This window comes from Hyperolius riggenbachi, chromosome 3, assembly GCF_040937935.1.
Source record: "Hyperolius riggenbachi isolate aHypRig1 chromosome 3, aHypRig1.pri, whole genome shotgun sequence".
In the NCBI taxonomy this organism is placed as follows: domain Eukaryota; kingdom Metazoa; phylum Chordata; class Amphibia; order Anura; family Hyperoliidae; genus Hyperolius; species Hyperolius riggenbachi.
In genome coordinates, this window is record NC_090648.1 from 211,987,744 (window position 1) to 212,000,149 (window position 12,406).

Below are 12,406 nucleotides of genomic sequence, written 5' to 3' on the forward strand. Positions count from 1 at the left end.
TTGCCTGATGACTCCTTTAAGGTTAGGCACCACCAGCAGGAGGGTTAAGGTTAGGCATCACTGGGGGGTTCTGTATGAGGGTGGGGAAAGGTTAGGTTACAGTGAAATTTTGGCAAATATTACCAATACTGTATTTCACTTATAGGAATTAAGTAGTAGAATGCTGGTAAATGTATGGATATTCTACTACCTGTTATTTCCTGTGCCCTTTAAACTGGATATTTTTTTTTTCAGTAAATCCCACACCCCACACCCAAATGAGCTTGTGGCACTTTTGAATGTAAGCCATTGTCGCCCCTTTAGGTTTATACCAAAGTGCTCCATTGCCCCCACTAGTGGTGGCAGCACACTGGAAAAAGCGCTATGTCACCCCTTCAATTGTATTATGTACACAGGTACTGCAGCTTACTGCAGTGTTTCTTCATTAAACCCATTGAGCTCTGTCAAACAGCAGATTTATATTTTGTTTTCTTTTACACAGGGGGTGCTTTGGTTCAACAAAGAGGTTCCAAAAGAGTTACTAGATTTTCTGAAGTTAAAGCATTTTCCACAAAGCAAAAAGAACTGCAGTTTACAGTGAGTATATTCTATGAAAGCTGTATGTACTTGTAAAACAACAGCTTTACATGGTATTACTAGCCAGGACCCACATCCTGCTTTCTGTAGGATCTGCTCTTTCTCTTCATGCTCTCTATCAGTGCAAATGATTGTATATACTAATTACAAGTCATCATTTCCAGCCATGTCCAGAAGCAAGTCCATAATGCATTAGGTCCAGACAGCCCATCATTCCTGTCTCCACTTGAGGGACAAGCATGCATTCCCTAGCACACCTACAGTATAGCCCTAACAACAACTAATAAAAATGCCTAAATTCATATTTTTCGTGGATATATTATGTAACAATTCATACATTCATATGAAGGCATTTTTTAGTGTTTCTCTCTAATATTTTTCCTTAATCAAATAAAAATGTATATCTTCAAAGTTGCATTTGTTCGCTGAGAGTCAGGGCTATTCCATTGTGAAAGGGGAGTTATTTACTTACTAATGGTTACTAGTCTCCTACCCTGCGCAGTTCTCCCTACAGCTCACCAGCTAAACTATGTCAGAGTGCAGACAGTGCAGTGACATAATCTTCCTCTCTGATTTGAATATTAATAGCTCTAGGGAAATATCTAAACTCTTACTATATTTTGGTAACTACCAGTAGTTAATAGCATCAGACTAACTGTGCAGCAACGCACCTTGTGGATGTGAGTGTTAGATGATGTTGGCTGAGCACATGTACAGTATATGGGGTTACAGTTGGCCGTGGATCACAAGAGCAGCCAGTGGAGGCAGTGTTATGAGGCAGCTAAAGTTGCATACATGTAATTCAGGCTCTGGGAAATTTAGGCACAGAGTAAAGCCAAAAACGCCTCACCCTGCGCCTACTAAAGTCCCGGCGGTAATTACTATTCCCCCTTCAGGCTGCCATTGACACTGAAGTAATATATAATTCATGTTTCCACCTATTGTTGCAGCCAAATTACTGTTTTTATTATGACTTGGGATCCACCTTTTGACGGTGCCCAAATTACTGACTGAGTGCCACGATAGCTATAATTCACATTACGGCCTATGGCAGCGCCTAACTTTCCAGCGCTGTTTTTGCCTCATTTAGGTAAAACGCCCCCAGTATACCGCTCTCAAAGGTGACCTTGTGACATCGGCCTAAAATATGCATTCACCTTATAAACAAGCACAGACACTCCTCAGACCACCAGTTAATAGGTGCATCTTCTTTCCCTCAGATCACTGACAGAGTTCGCTACAGAGAACAGGTATGGCTCATCCAGTGTCTTGTACTCATTAATGAATGGCTGACCAGTTTTTCAGGTTGAGGTCCTTTCTCTGTTAACATTTCCTACATGTAATGGGCGTAGGACGTGGTTTTCCATTTGTGAAGCAGTCAGAATGGAACATTGTTTCATATTATGCATATCTTTGTTTCTTTTCACAGGCATCTTTGTTTACTCTTATGTGGCTACCGACTCTCCGGTTTCATAAAGTTCTACTGCTTTGTAATTGAAGTCTTCCTGTGCAGCACAGTAACATTCTGTACAAAACAGGCTTCACAGATTATTCCGACCTTTTGCCAGTTCCCCCCATTTACTGAATAACCAAGTCCACTCTCGTATCTGCTCTGTGCCATTTTATTTTTAAAGCGATATGAGAAATTTATAGCACATCCGCCTGAGATAACCGCCAAACCAGTGTACTCTTTATCAAGGAAGGCTGTATTATTATGTACTTATGTTTGTTTTTTACTATGTATAATGCTGTGGGCACTCTATTAATCAACAATAATATCATGCAGTTTATTATTATTAAGCATTTATATAGTTCTGACATCTTCCACAGCGCTGTAAGAGTACACTGAAAAATACATGTTCAGCTTGATGGAGCTCACAATATATATATGAATAAACAAATTTATATATTACGCCTATTTATGCCTTTCGGGCTGTGCAGCCCTGGCCTCAGACCAGAGACATTGGACAGCTGCGTTTAGCAGCGACGGGGACGTGATTGCGTTGGGAGTGCAGGAATCGGTGTACTTAGATCTACCTCACATCAGACTTGAGCATCCACAAATTTGGCCTAATTTTATTTCACCTGATCCCAGGGGATATAAAGTACCATAAAGAGTTATTGCTAATAACTAATGTAATACAAATGCCATTTACACTTATGCTATTGCATGAAATGCTGGGTAAGTTGTAGGTATGATTGGGCAAAGTCAGGTTGTAAGGTGTGTGTGGACTCCCTAAGGTGGCAGCTACAATTATTGCCTCTGTATAATGACCCATTGGGAGATGTAGCTATTGAGATACATAATTGCAGCAGATCTCCTTAGAACAGCTGCACTCATGGTTGAGATGTATTCTGTGTATAACTGTTGCACCACCTAGTGGTTACTTTCATATTTTCACATGTGAAAGGATAGATGCTAAAAACGGTTTCTATTTTTCCTAGTTACCAGAAAAAATAAAAAGATACAATACAAAAAAATAAGAAAAAAGTACAGATTTTGTTCAAAAACAAATACCTTAAAAAAACCTGTAAATAAATCTATTGTATACATTTTCTTCTATGCTGATCTGTCTATGGGGATGTACTATAGTCATGTTATTTTCTCATGCAGTTCTCATCTGGCACATAAAGCAGTGGTAGGATTCTACAAGGACCTCTACATTTTACCTCCAGACACAAGTAAGTGTTTTGCTATGCAGCTACACCTTTCACTGCGGTCCAAATAAAGCTGTGAATATTTTGTGTAGGCGTTATGCTGGCTGACATCCAGATCTGGCGTTTTCCACTTAAAATTGCCACATTCATCCCTTTTAAGGGAACCTAAACAGAGGGATATGGATGTTTCCTTTTAAGCAAGACCAGTTGCTTGGCAGTCCTGCTTATCTCTTTGGCTGCAGTAGTGGCTGAATCACACACCTGAAACAAGCATGCAGCTAATCCAGTCTGACTTCAGTCAGAGCACCTGATCTGCATGCTTGTTGAGGGGCTGTGGCTAAAAGTATTAGAGACACAGGATCAGCAGGAGAGTCAGGCAACTGGTATTCTTTTAGGGCCCGTTTCCACTATCGCGAATCCGCATGCGGATTCGCACAGTCAGTACAAGTGGATGGGACTGTTTCCACTTGTGCGTTTCCCCGCACGTTTTTCTGTGCAGAAAAAATCTGCAGGGTAGGGCCCTCAGAATTCGCCTGCGTGTGGAATGCAGGCGAATCGCACGCAATGTATTTAATAGGGAAATTGCATGCGTTTTCCCCATGCGTTTTTTGCCGCGATTTCGCATAGGTATTAATATTAATTTACACAGGCAGTGACATGGTTAAATTCGCATACAGCCTTACCTATGCGAAATCGCGGCAAAAAACGCATGCGAAATCGCACCCGCATGCGATTTGCCTGCGGTGATTCGCCGGCGATTCCGCAACGCTATAGTGGAAACGGACCCTTAACCACTTGAAGACTCAGCCTTTACCTCCCCTCCCCCCCCCCTTAACCACTCTGGCGTTCAGTTTCCCCAGGATTTCCGTGCAAAAAGTGTTTCAATTAATTTCCAATAATTTGCAACCATTTTTTTTTGCAACCAATTTTTTTTTAATATTAAATTTAATACAGATTATTGTATTGAATTCAATTTAAAAAAAAAAAAAAGTGTTTTCTGCAAGATGTTGATGACGCTGTGTGACCTTGGTGTCATCAACGCCGATCAACGGGGGACATGTGATCGCTGAGGAAGAAGCAAAATCCGCCAAGGGACATGGAAGAAGACACTGGGGAAGCTATCAGAGGTACGCAACGAGGGATCAGCATGCCAATGGTGAGTATAAGACCCAGATGTATAGGTAGAAGATGTGCAGCCAGGTATAGTTAGCCAGATGTGCAGCCAGGTATAGTTAGCCAAGTATAGATAGCCAGGTATATAGTGAGCCAGGTGTTTAGCCAGGTATATAGCGAGCCAGATGTTTAGCCAGGTATATAGTGAGCCAGATGTTTAGCCAGGTATATAGCGAGCCAGATGTTTAGCCAGGTATATAGTGAGCCAGATGTTTAGCCAGGTATGTAGTGAGCCAGATGTTTAGCCAGATTTATAGGTAGCCAGATGTCCCCCTCCCGATCCACTCCCCCCCCCCCCCCCCCCCCAAAGCACGCTGTGGGTAGCGATCTGTGCTACCCACAGCGTGCAGAACAAGCATCCAGCCACCCTAGGAAATCCCTGGGCAGCCAGCGGGGCAGAGAATGTGCGGGGGATCCCCCTTGTATGTGGCGGGGAATCCCCCTCTGTGCGGGCGGGGGGAACCCCTTTATATGGTGGCTGTTGCGGCCAGGGGATCCCCCTCTGTGCGGGCGGGGGATCCCCCTTCTATTGTGGCTGTTGCGGGCAGGGTATCCCCCTCTGTGCGGGTGGGGGGATCCCCCTTCTATTGTGGCTGTTGCGGGCGGGGGGATCCCCCTTCTATTGTGGCTGTTGCGGGCGGGGGGATCCCCCCCTGTGCGGGTGGGGGGGATCCCCCTTCTATTGTGGCTTTTGCGGGCGGGGGGATCCCCCTTCTATTGTGGCTGTTGCGGGCGGCCTATCCCCCTCCTCCCCCTCCCTCCCGATGTCCCCCCTCCCGATCTCCTCCCCCCCCCCCCTCTCTAAGCCCATTGAGTAAATAGATTTACTCACCGAGGGCTTTCTCCAGCGACGGCAGCAGCACTTCCTCCTCCATCTCCGAAGTCTCGTTCTCTGTACAGTTACATTACGAGACTTGGTGACGTCACCAAGCCTCGTAATGTAACTGTACAGAGACCGGGACTTCGGAGATGGAGGAGGAAGTGCTGCTGCCGTCGCTGGAGAAAGCCCTCGGTGAGTAAATCTATTTACTCAATGGGCTTAGAGAGGGGGGGGGAGGAAATCTGGAGGGGGGACATCGGGAGGAAGGGGGAGTATAGGCCGCCCGCAACAGCCACAATAGAAGGGGGATCCCCCGCCTGCAAAAGCCACAATAGAAGGGGGATCCCCCTACCCGCACAGAGGAGGATCCCCTCGCCCGCAACAGCCACAATAGAAGGGGGGATACCCCCGCCCGCACAGAGGGGGATCCCCTGCCCGCAACAGCCACCATATAAAGGGGTTCCCCCCCGCCCGCACAGAGGGGGATCCCCCGCCAGCACAGCCTCCACATACAAGGGGGATCCCCCGCACATTCTCTGCCCCACTGGCTGCCCAGGGATTCCCTAGGGTGGCTGGATGCTTGTTCTGCACGCTGTGGGTAGCACAGATCGCTACCCACAGCGTGCTGTCAGGCATCCAGCCATCCTGGGGAATCCCTCTGATGAGAAAAAAAATGCAGCCGGCGGGGCAGAGAAACAGGAAATCTCCCTGTCGGCATGGACGAGCTCAGCTCATCATTAACGTTTTTTGCAAGCTTTTGCTGGACGAACTCAGCTCGTCCATACCGCCAGGGAGGCTACGGACCAGTGCTGTTTTTTTATGATCCGTGTTGGGTGGGCTCTGCAGCCCCCAGCACAGATCAGATTGCATGCAGAGCGATCAGATTGCCTCCCTTTTCCCCCCTCCCTATGGGGATGATGTGCAGGGGGGGGGGGTTCTGATCTCTCCTGCCGGCTGGCATGTTGCGGGGGGGGGGGGGGGGGCACCTCAAAGCCCCCCTCCGCGTCGAAATTCCCCCCCCTCCTCTCCCCCCTGATGATCGGGGCTGCACAGGACGCTATCCATGTGACAGGATGTCCTCTGTCACATGGCGGCGATCCTCGGCCGAGGATTGGCCGAGGATCGCCGATCTGCCTTACGGCGCTGCAGCGCCATTCAATGTAAACAAAGGAGACAAACGTCTCCTGCGTTTACATTTAGTCTGCGAGCCGTGATCAGCGGCTCGCAGGCTATTCATGGAGACCCGCTCCGTGATCTAACAGGAAACAGCCGCTCGCGCGAGCGGCCTTTCCTGATTAATTAGGGAGGACCTGGCGAAGCAGATGTGCGTCGCTGGTCCTCCAGCTACCACTTTGCCGCCGCACGGTATGAGTGTGCGGTCGGCAAGTGGTTAAAAGAAAAAAAAATCCATATCCTTCTCAGTTTAGGTTCCCTTTAAAACTAGACACGTATGAGCTACAGAGATTCCTGTGATTACATCTAGGACTCAGCCAGTCCCCTAGCAGGATTTGATGAGCTACAAAACCATGCAGGCTATAGGTGTCCGGTTGTCACAGGTATTAGGTGACAGCTCTTGTATTACCAACACAAACTGACACCCACTGTGTACTCTGATTAATGAAATAGTCCATTATACCACTAGACCCTTGCATTGTGCATTTGTTGGCAAAACTGTACAATGTATCATTTTCAATATTGACAAAAATGGTTTGTCATGAGGGTCAGTGGGTTGAATATTAGATTGTTAAAGGATACCCAAAGTGACATGTGACATAATGATAGACATGTGTACAGTATGTACAATGCCTAGCACACGAATAACTATGCTGTGTTCCTTTTTTTTTTTTCTTTTTCTGCCTGGAGGAGTTAAATATCAGGTATGTCAGTGGCTGACTCAGACAGGAAGTGACTACTGTGACCCTCACTGATAAGAAATTCCCCTTTTTATCGCTTTCTTGCCCTCAGAAGCCATTTTCTGCTAGGAAAGTGTTTTATAGTTGGAATTTCTTATCAGTGAGGGTCACACTGTAGTCACTTCCAGTCTGAGACAGCCACTTACATACCTGATATTTAACTCTTTCAGACAGAAAAAGAAAAAAAAAAGGAACGCAACATAGTTATTTGTGTGCTAGGCACTGTACATACACATGTCTATCTCATCATGTCACTTCAGGTATCCTTTAAAGGGACACTGTAGGGGGGGGTCAGGGGAAAATGAGTTGAAGTTACCCGGGGCTTCTAATGGTCCCCCTCAGACATCCTGTGCATGTGCAGCCACTCCCCAATGCTCCGGCCCAGCCTCTGGTTCACTTCTGGAATTTCAGACTTTAAAGTTGGAAAACCACTGTGCCTGCGTTGCCGTGTCCTCACTCCCGCTGATGGCACCAGGAGCGTACTGCGCAGGCCCAGTATGGTCTGGGTCTGCGCCCCTGGTGACATCAGGGGAAGCGAGGACATGGCAACGCAGGTGGTCCTTTTTACTACACATAGGGGATAAGATTGCATAGACATTGAAACAGATTCTAATAAGCCCTGACGAGGTACATTGCTCAAATATTGTAAACAGTCACCAATGTTACAAATAAACGGTAGTTTTGTGAATGCCGAGTTGATAAATATGGTCTGATCGTCATGTATGCCTTATTTCATAAATGATACAGCATTTTACCAACATTAAAAAAAAATAATTTCATAAGCTGGTAATGTGTCGTGTGATAATTACTGAAACAAACCCTCATCCAGATGCATTCTGTAGCTGCTTATCAGACTTGCTCATCTGTGGTTAAGAGGTAATGGGGGTCATGTGCTGTAAACGTAACAGTTTTTTTTTTTTTGAATGGTTCCTGGTTTGTCTTTCTGGAGTTTTCTGCTTTTGCCAACATTACAGCATTTACTAGGCCTAAGATCAGGACAATTTTGACTATACACCTTCACCAGCAGTTTTATTGACTGGTTTTGTTTTCACTGCCCTTCACTATTTTCAACAGCACACGGGCATCATTTTCTGACACATCCTGCCACGAACAAATAGTAATCATTTGCATAATCTGGCCCACAGCCCTGACGTTATATATTGTCACCAGGAATATGTTTAAAGTCCACTACTTCTAAATTTGGTCACAGGAAGTGGAAGCGCATGTTGCCTCTGCCTATGTGAAAATAACAATCCCCTGAAATATTTGTCCTGCTTTCAACTGTAACTTTTACAACGCTGGCTTAAAGGGAACCCAAGGTGAGAATAATATTAAGGCTGCCATATTTATCTCCTTTTAAGCAATACCCGTTGCCTGGCTGCTGTGCTGGTCCTCTGCCTCTAATTCTTTCAACCATAGACCCTGAACAAGCATACAGCAGGTCAGAGGTTTCTGACAATATTGTCAGAACTGACAAGATTAGCTGCAGCTTGTGTCTGGTGTAATTCAGTTCACTACTGCAGCCAAATAGATCAGCAGGGGTGCCAGGCAACTAGTATTGTTTAAAAGGAAATAAATATGGCAGCCTCCATATCACTCTCACCTCGGGTTTACTTTAAAGGACCACTATAGCGTAAAAAGTAGGCAGTTGAACTAATCCAAAACCTATTGGTTCTGTCAGATTTTATCTCCTCATGGGGGATTCCCAGGGTTTTCAACAGCATTTCCTGGACGGCAGTTGCTAAGTCTAACTGCCAAAACAGTGTTATGCCAGCCTCCCGACTTGCTTGCACCCCATTTTGGCAGTTAGACTTAACAACTGCCGTTCAGGAAAACCCTGAGAATCCCCCATAAAGACATTGATTATTTTAATTGCTTACTTTCTTTGCCATAGTGTTCCTTTGAAAATAACCTAAGAAATATAATGACACAGTTGCCTGTTCACCTTTAGTAATTGGGAAAATCTGGGAGGCAGAACTAGATATTTAGTGTTTAATAAACTAAATTTAATCTGCTATTTACCTGTCCTTATAGCCATGATTCTTCCATATAATGTAATTCACAGCATGTCACAGAGTTTAATGGGACACAAATCCACTGATTAATAGCAGCAAAAAGTAAAACCAGCAGCCTCCTGCAAGCAGGTCCTCTATTGTAGCATGTAGGTCACTTGAAGCGGAATATAACCCTGCTTTTCAACTTTGCTCTAAATTATTATTTACAGCATATTATATGCAAAAAGCATTTTTTTTTACTAGACCAGCATTGGAAGGGTTAAACACAGGAGGTTTAAAGTTCCGTGGAGAGATATGCAGAAGTTCAGATAGATACATTCTATTTAGTTACATGTATCTATTGATAAATGTTACACACTCTTTGGCTGTCCTCCAAGCGCCTTCTCAGTCAGAGAGATGAGTCACATTCAACACTTGATACATTTATGTAAACAAAATGTATCTATTTCAGCTTCGGATGTGTCTGCAGAAATCTCCAGGAACTTTAGAGCCCTGTGTAACCTTTCCAATGCTGGTCTAGTAAAAAAAAAAAAAAAAAAAAAAAAAAAGCTGGTTGCATATAATATACTGTAAATAATGTTTTAGGGCAAAGTTGAAATGCAAGGTTATATTCTGCTTTAACATCTGACACATTTCTCAGGCACACAGGAGAGCTTCCTTGGAGGACTATGGGCAGTAAAATATATATTTGGAAAATGAGACCAGTTAACACTGAAAGAATGCATACAAACATGTATGTGCTGCAACGACATGAGGCAAGTTAGACCTTCAGCTATGCTAAATACAAATATTGTACGCAAGTTTTACAGATGTCAAAATATACCACTCATAATTTAGCAACCGTTTTTTTTTGGTTTTAATAAACCTCCAAAACACTCCCCTCTTAGGCCTCTTTTCCACGGACTGTTGATAGGCAGTGAAATGTCTCTCAAACTCTCACAGCTGCCTGGTGACTGCTTGCTGAGCACAGTTCAACTATCCATAGAAGAGGCCTTAGTTGTTGTAACCTGTCACCACCCCTAGATGGCGCCTGAACTCTTAACTTTCTGTAAGATAGTATGGTAGAATATATTTAATAGGATGCAGACTCTTAATCCATAAACTAAACTGAATATTAAAAGCACAAGTAACATACAGCTGAACATCAGAAAGATTATGTTTACATATCAGTGTAACAGAGCTGGATTAATTTTTTGTCCTATCAGTCTAATAAAATTGTCTCTAGCCCTGCCACCCTTCTTGTTAGCTGTGACAGTGGAAAGGATCATCCATTTCAATCTCAGATGACTAATGTAACCAGCATTTAAAGCAGAAGTCCCCAAACTTTTTCGGTCAAGGGCCGTGTCAACATACTTCAGACTGCTGGGGGGCTGGAGTATACAGAATGTCGTTGAAAAACATTACATTGAATCTAGGCATTGATTCCCCCTAATCATGCCTGGAGAATTCCCAGCAGATGCCATTCAGTCATGTGGTGCCCAAAGAATGTCTTTGTGCACCAGAAAGTGAAGCATACCATCCAAGTTGGACAGCAGTGTCACCTGATTCAGTATTGGAAGCCAGCAAATTACTGCTGGCTGGCTTCTACAGTATGTGGACGGGTGATGCCAGCATTACATGTACAGTTATACATTTTGTGTTTAGGGGCCAGAGAAAGCTGAGGGGGGCTGCATTTGGCTGCAGAAATATGCTGCCACAGAAACATTAGCTATAGGTGGTTATTAAATTCAAAATTTCATCTAAAGTTTACAGGACATAAGGTAATCCACTTATATTGACTTTATATATTTTTCTTTGTGACAGATATGCTTGAGGACATAGTGTTACAGGGAGTTCTTCGGGGGCTGTACCAGCAAGATCGGAAGCTAAGCACAGTAAAGCAAGCACTTCCAGTGGACTCACTTGTGCAGTAACAAAAGTCCATATTTGTTACAGTGGTCTATTTTTTTCTCATTTGGTGATTTCTACTACAGTCCAGATACATCTAACTTATTATGCTGTCTGGAAAGGGCACAGATGGATCAACCTGTAGAGATAAAGTAGAGACAGTGACAATCCTTATGCAAGAGCCAACTGAGGACCAAATCCTCTTGTGTGGGACCAACACCTGCACTGCAGGACATTGATCTGTGGCAGTGCAACAGACCTGTACCGTCTGGCAAAGGACTAACGTTTGCTTCTATTTATACAATTAATTCAATTCTGCATTCACACTTCATATATGCAAACATTTTTCAGGATCTGAAATACAGAAACTGTACAACATTGTGCAGATTTTCCAGAATGAGATCATTTGTGCGCCGTCTCCAGAATCAGCACTGACTTAGCTGTTACAGTACAGAGGTGTCTTCAAAAGAGGTGGACCAAAATCTGTGGACTATAGCTAAATATTTATTACTGTGAATACATGCACAGCTTGTTCTCTTGTTTCACTAGTAGAATAAAATATGATTTCCATCATAAAATGATAAGGGCAGATATTTACTTGGCTCTCTACACCCGATTTTAAAACCACATTCGTATGTATGATTATTATGTATTTAGATGTATGTGTCCAAGCCCTGCCGTGGTTTGCGTATTTTTGACCTCATAAGTGGGTGGGGGAATTGATGACAGCACTGGGGACGAACTTGTGTGGATTTCCACTATGTGTAGAAAGTGAAACCCCATCTCATATTATCCTGACAGCTTAAACTAAGGCCTTTTGTGCAGCTCATAGAATTCATCTGGTCAACTTAAAGGGACACTTAAGTCAAACAAAAAAAAATGAGTTTTACTCACCTGGGGCTTCCAATAGCCGGCTGCAGCTGTCCGGTGCCCTCGCCATCTCCCTCCGATCCTCCTGGCCCCGCCGGCAGCCACTTCCTGTTTCGGTGACAGGAGCTGACAGGCTGGGGACGCGAGTGATTCTTCATGTTCCTGGCCACAATAGTGCCATCTATGCTGCTATAGCATATATCATATACCATATAGCAGCATAGAGGGTGCTAATGTGTCTGGGAACGCGAAAAATTATTCGCCTCCCCAGCCTGTCAGCTCCTGTCACCGAAACAGGAAGTGGCTGCCGGCGGGGCCAGGAGGATCGGAGGGAGACGGCGAGGGCACCGGACAGCTGCAGGGGGCTATTGGAAGCCCTAGGTGAGTAAAACTCTTTTTTGTTTGACTTAAGTGTCCCTTTAAGCTCGCCATGCATCACTTGATGTATAGCCACATCGACCATTAATTAGATCCCTCGCTGATCAGAGAGATCT

The 12,406-nt window shown here is 44.5% G+C and overlaps 1 protein-coding gene across 4 annotated transcripts in view; it reads left to right on the top strand.

Moving 5' to 3' along the window:
• SNX22 (sorting nexin 22) overlaps positions 1-11,620 on the top strand; it is a 48,722-nt gene extending 37,102 nt beyond the window's left edge. For 3 of the 4 annotated variants that reach the window (XM_068275646.1, XM_068275643.1, XM_068275647.1), the window contains 4 exons: positions 482-576; positions 1,797-1,826; positions 3,191-3,258; positions 10,959-11,620. In XM_068275646.1, coding sequence (XP_068131747.1) covers positions 482-576; positions 1,797-1,826; positions 3,191-3,258; positions 10,959-11,068 — 303 coding nt within the window. In that variant the 3' untranslated portion in view covers positions 11,069-11,620. The remainder of the gene's footprint in view (positions 1-481; positions 577-1,796; positions 1,827-3,190; positions 3,259-10,958) is intronic. The other variant, XM_068275645.1, reaches the window with a different exon arrangement.
• The last annotated feature ends 786 nt before the right edge of the window (positions 11,621-12,406 follow it).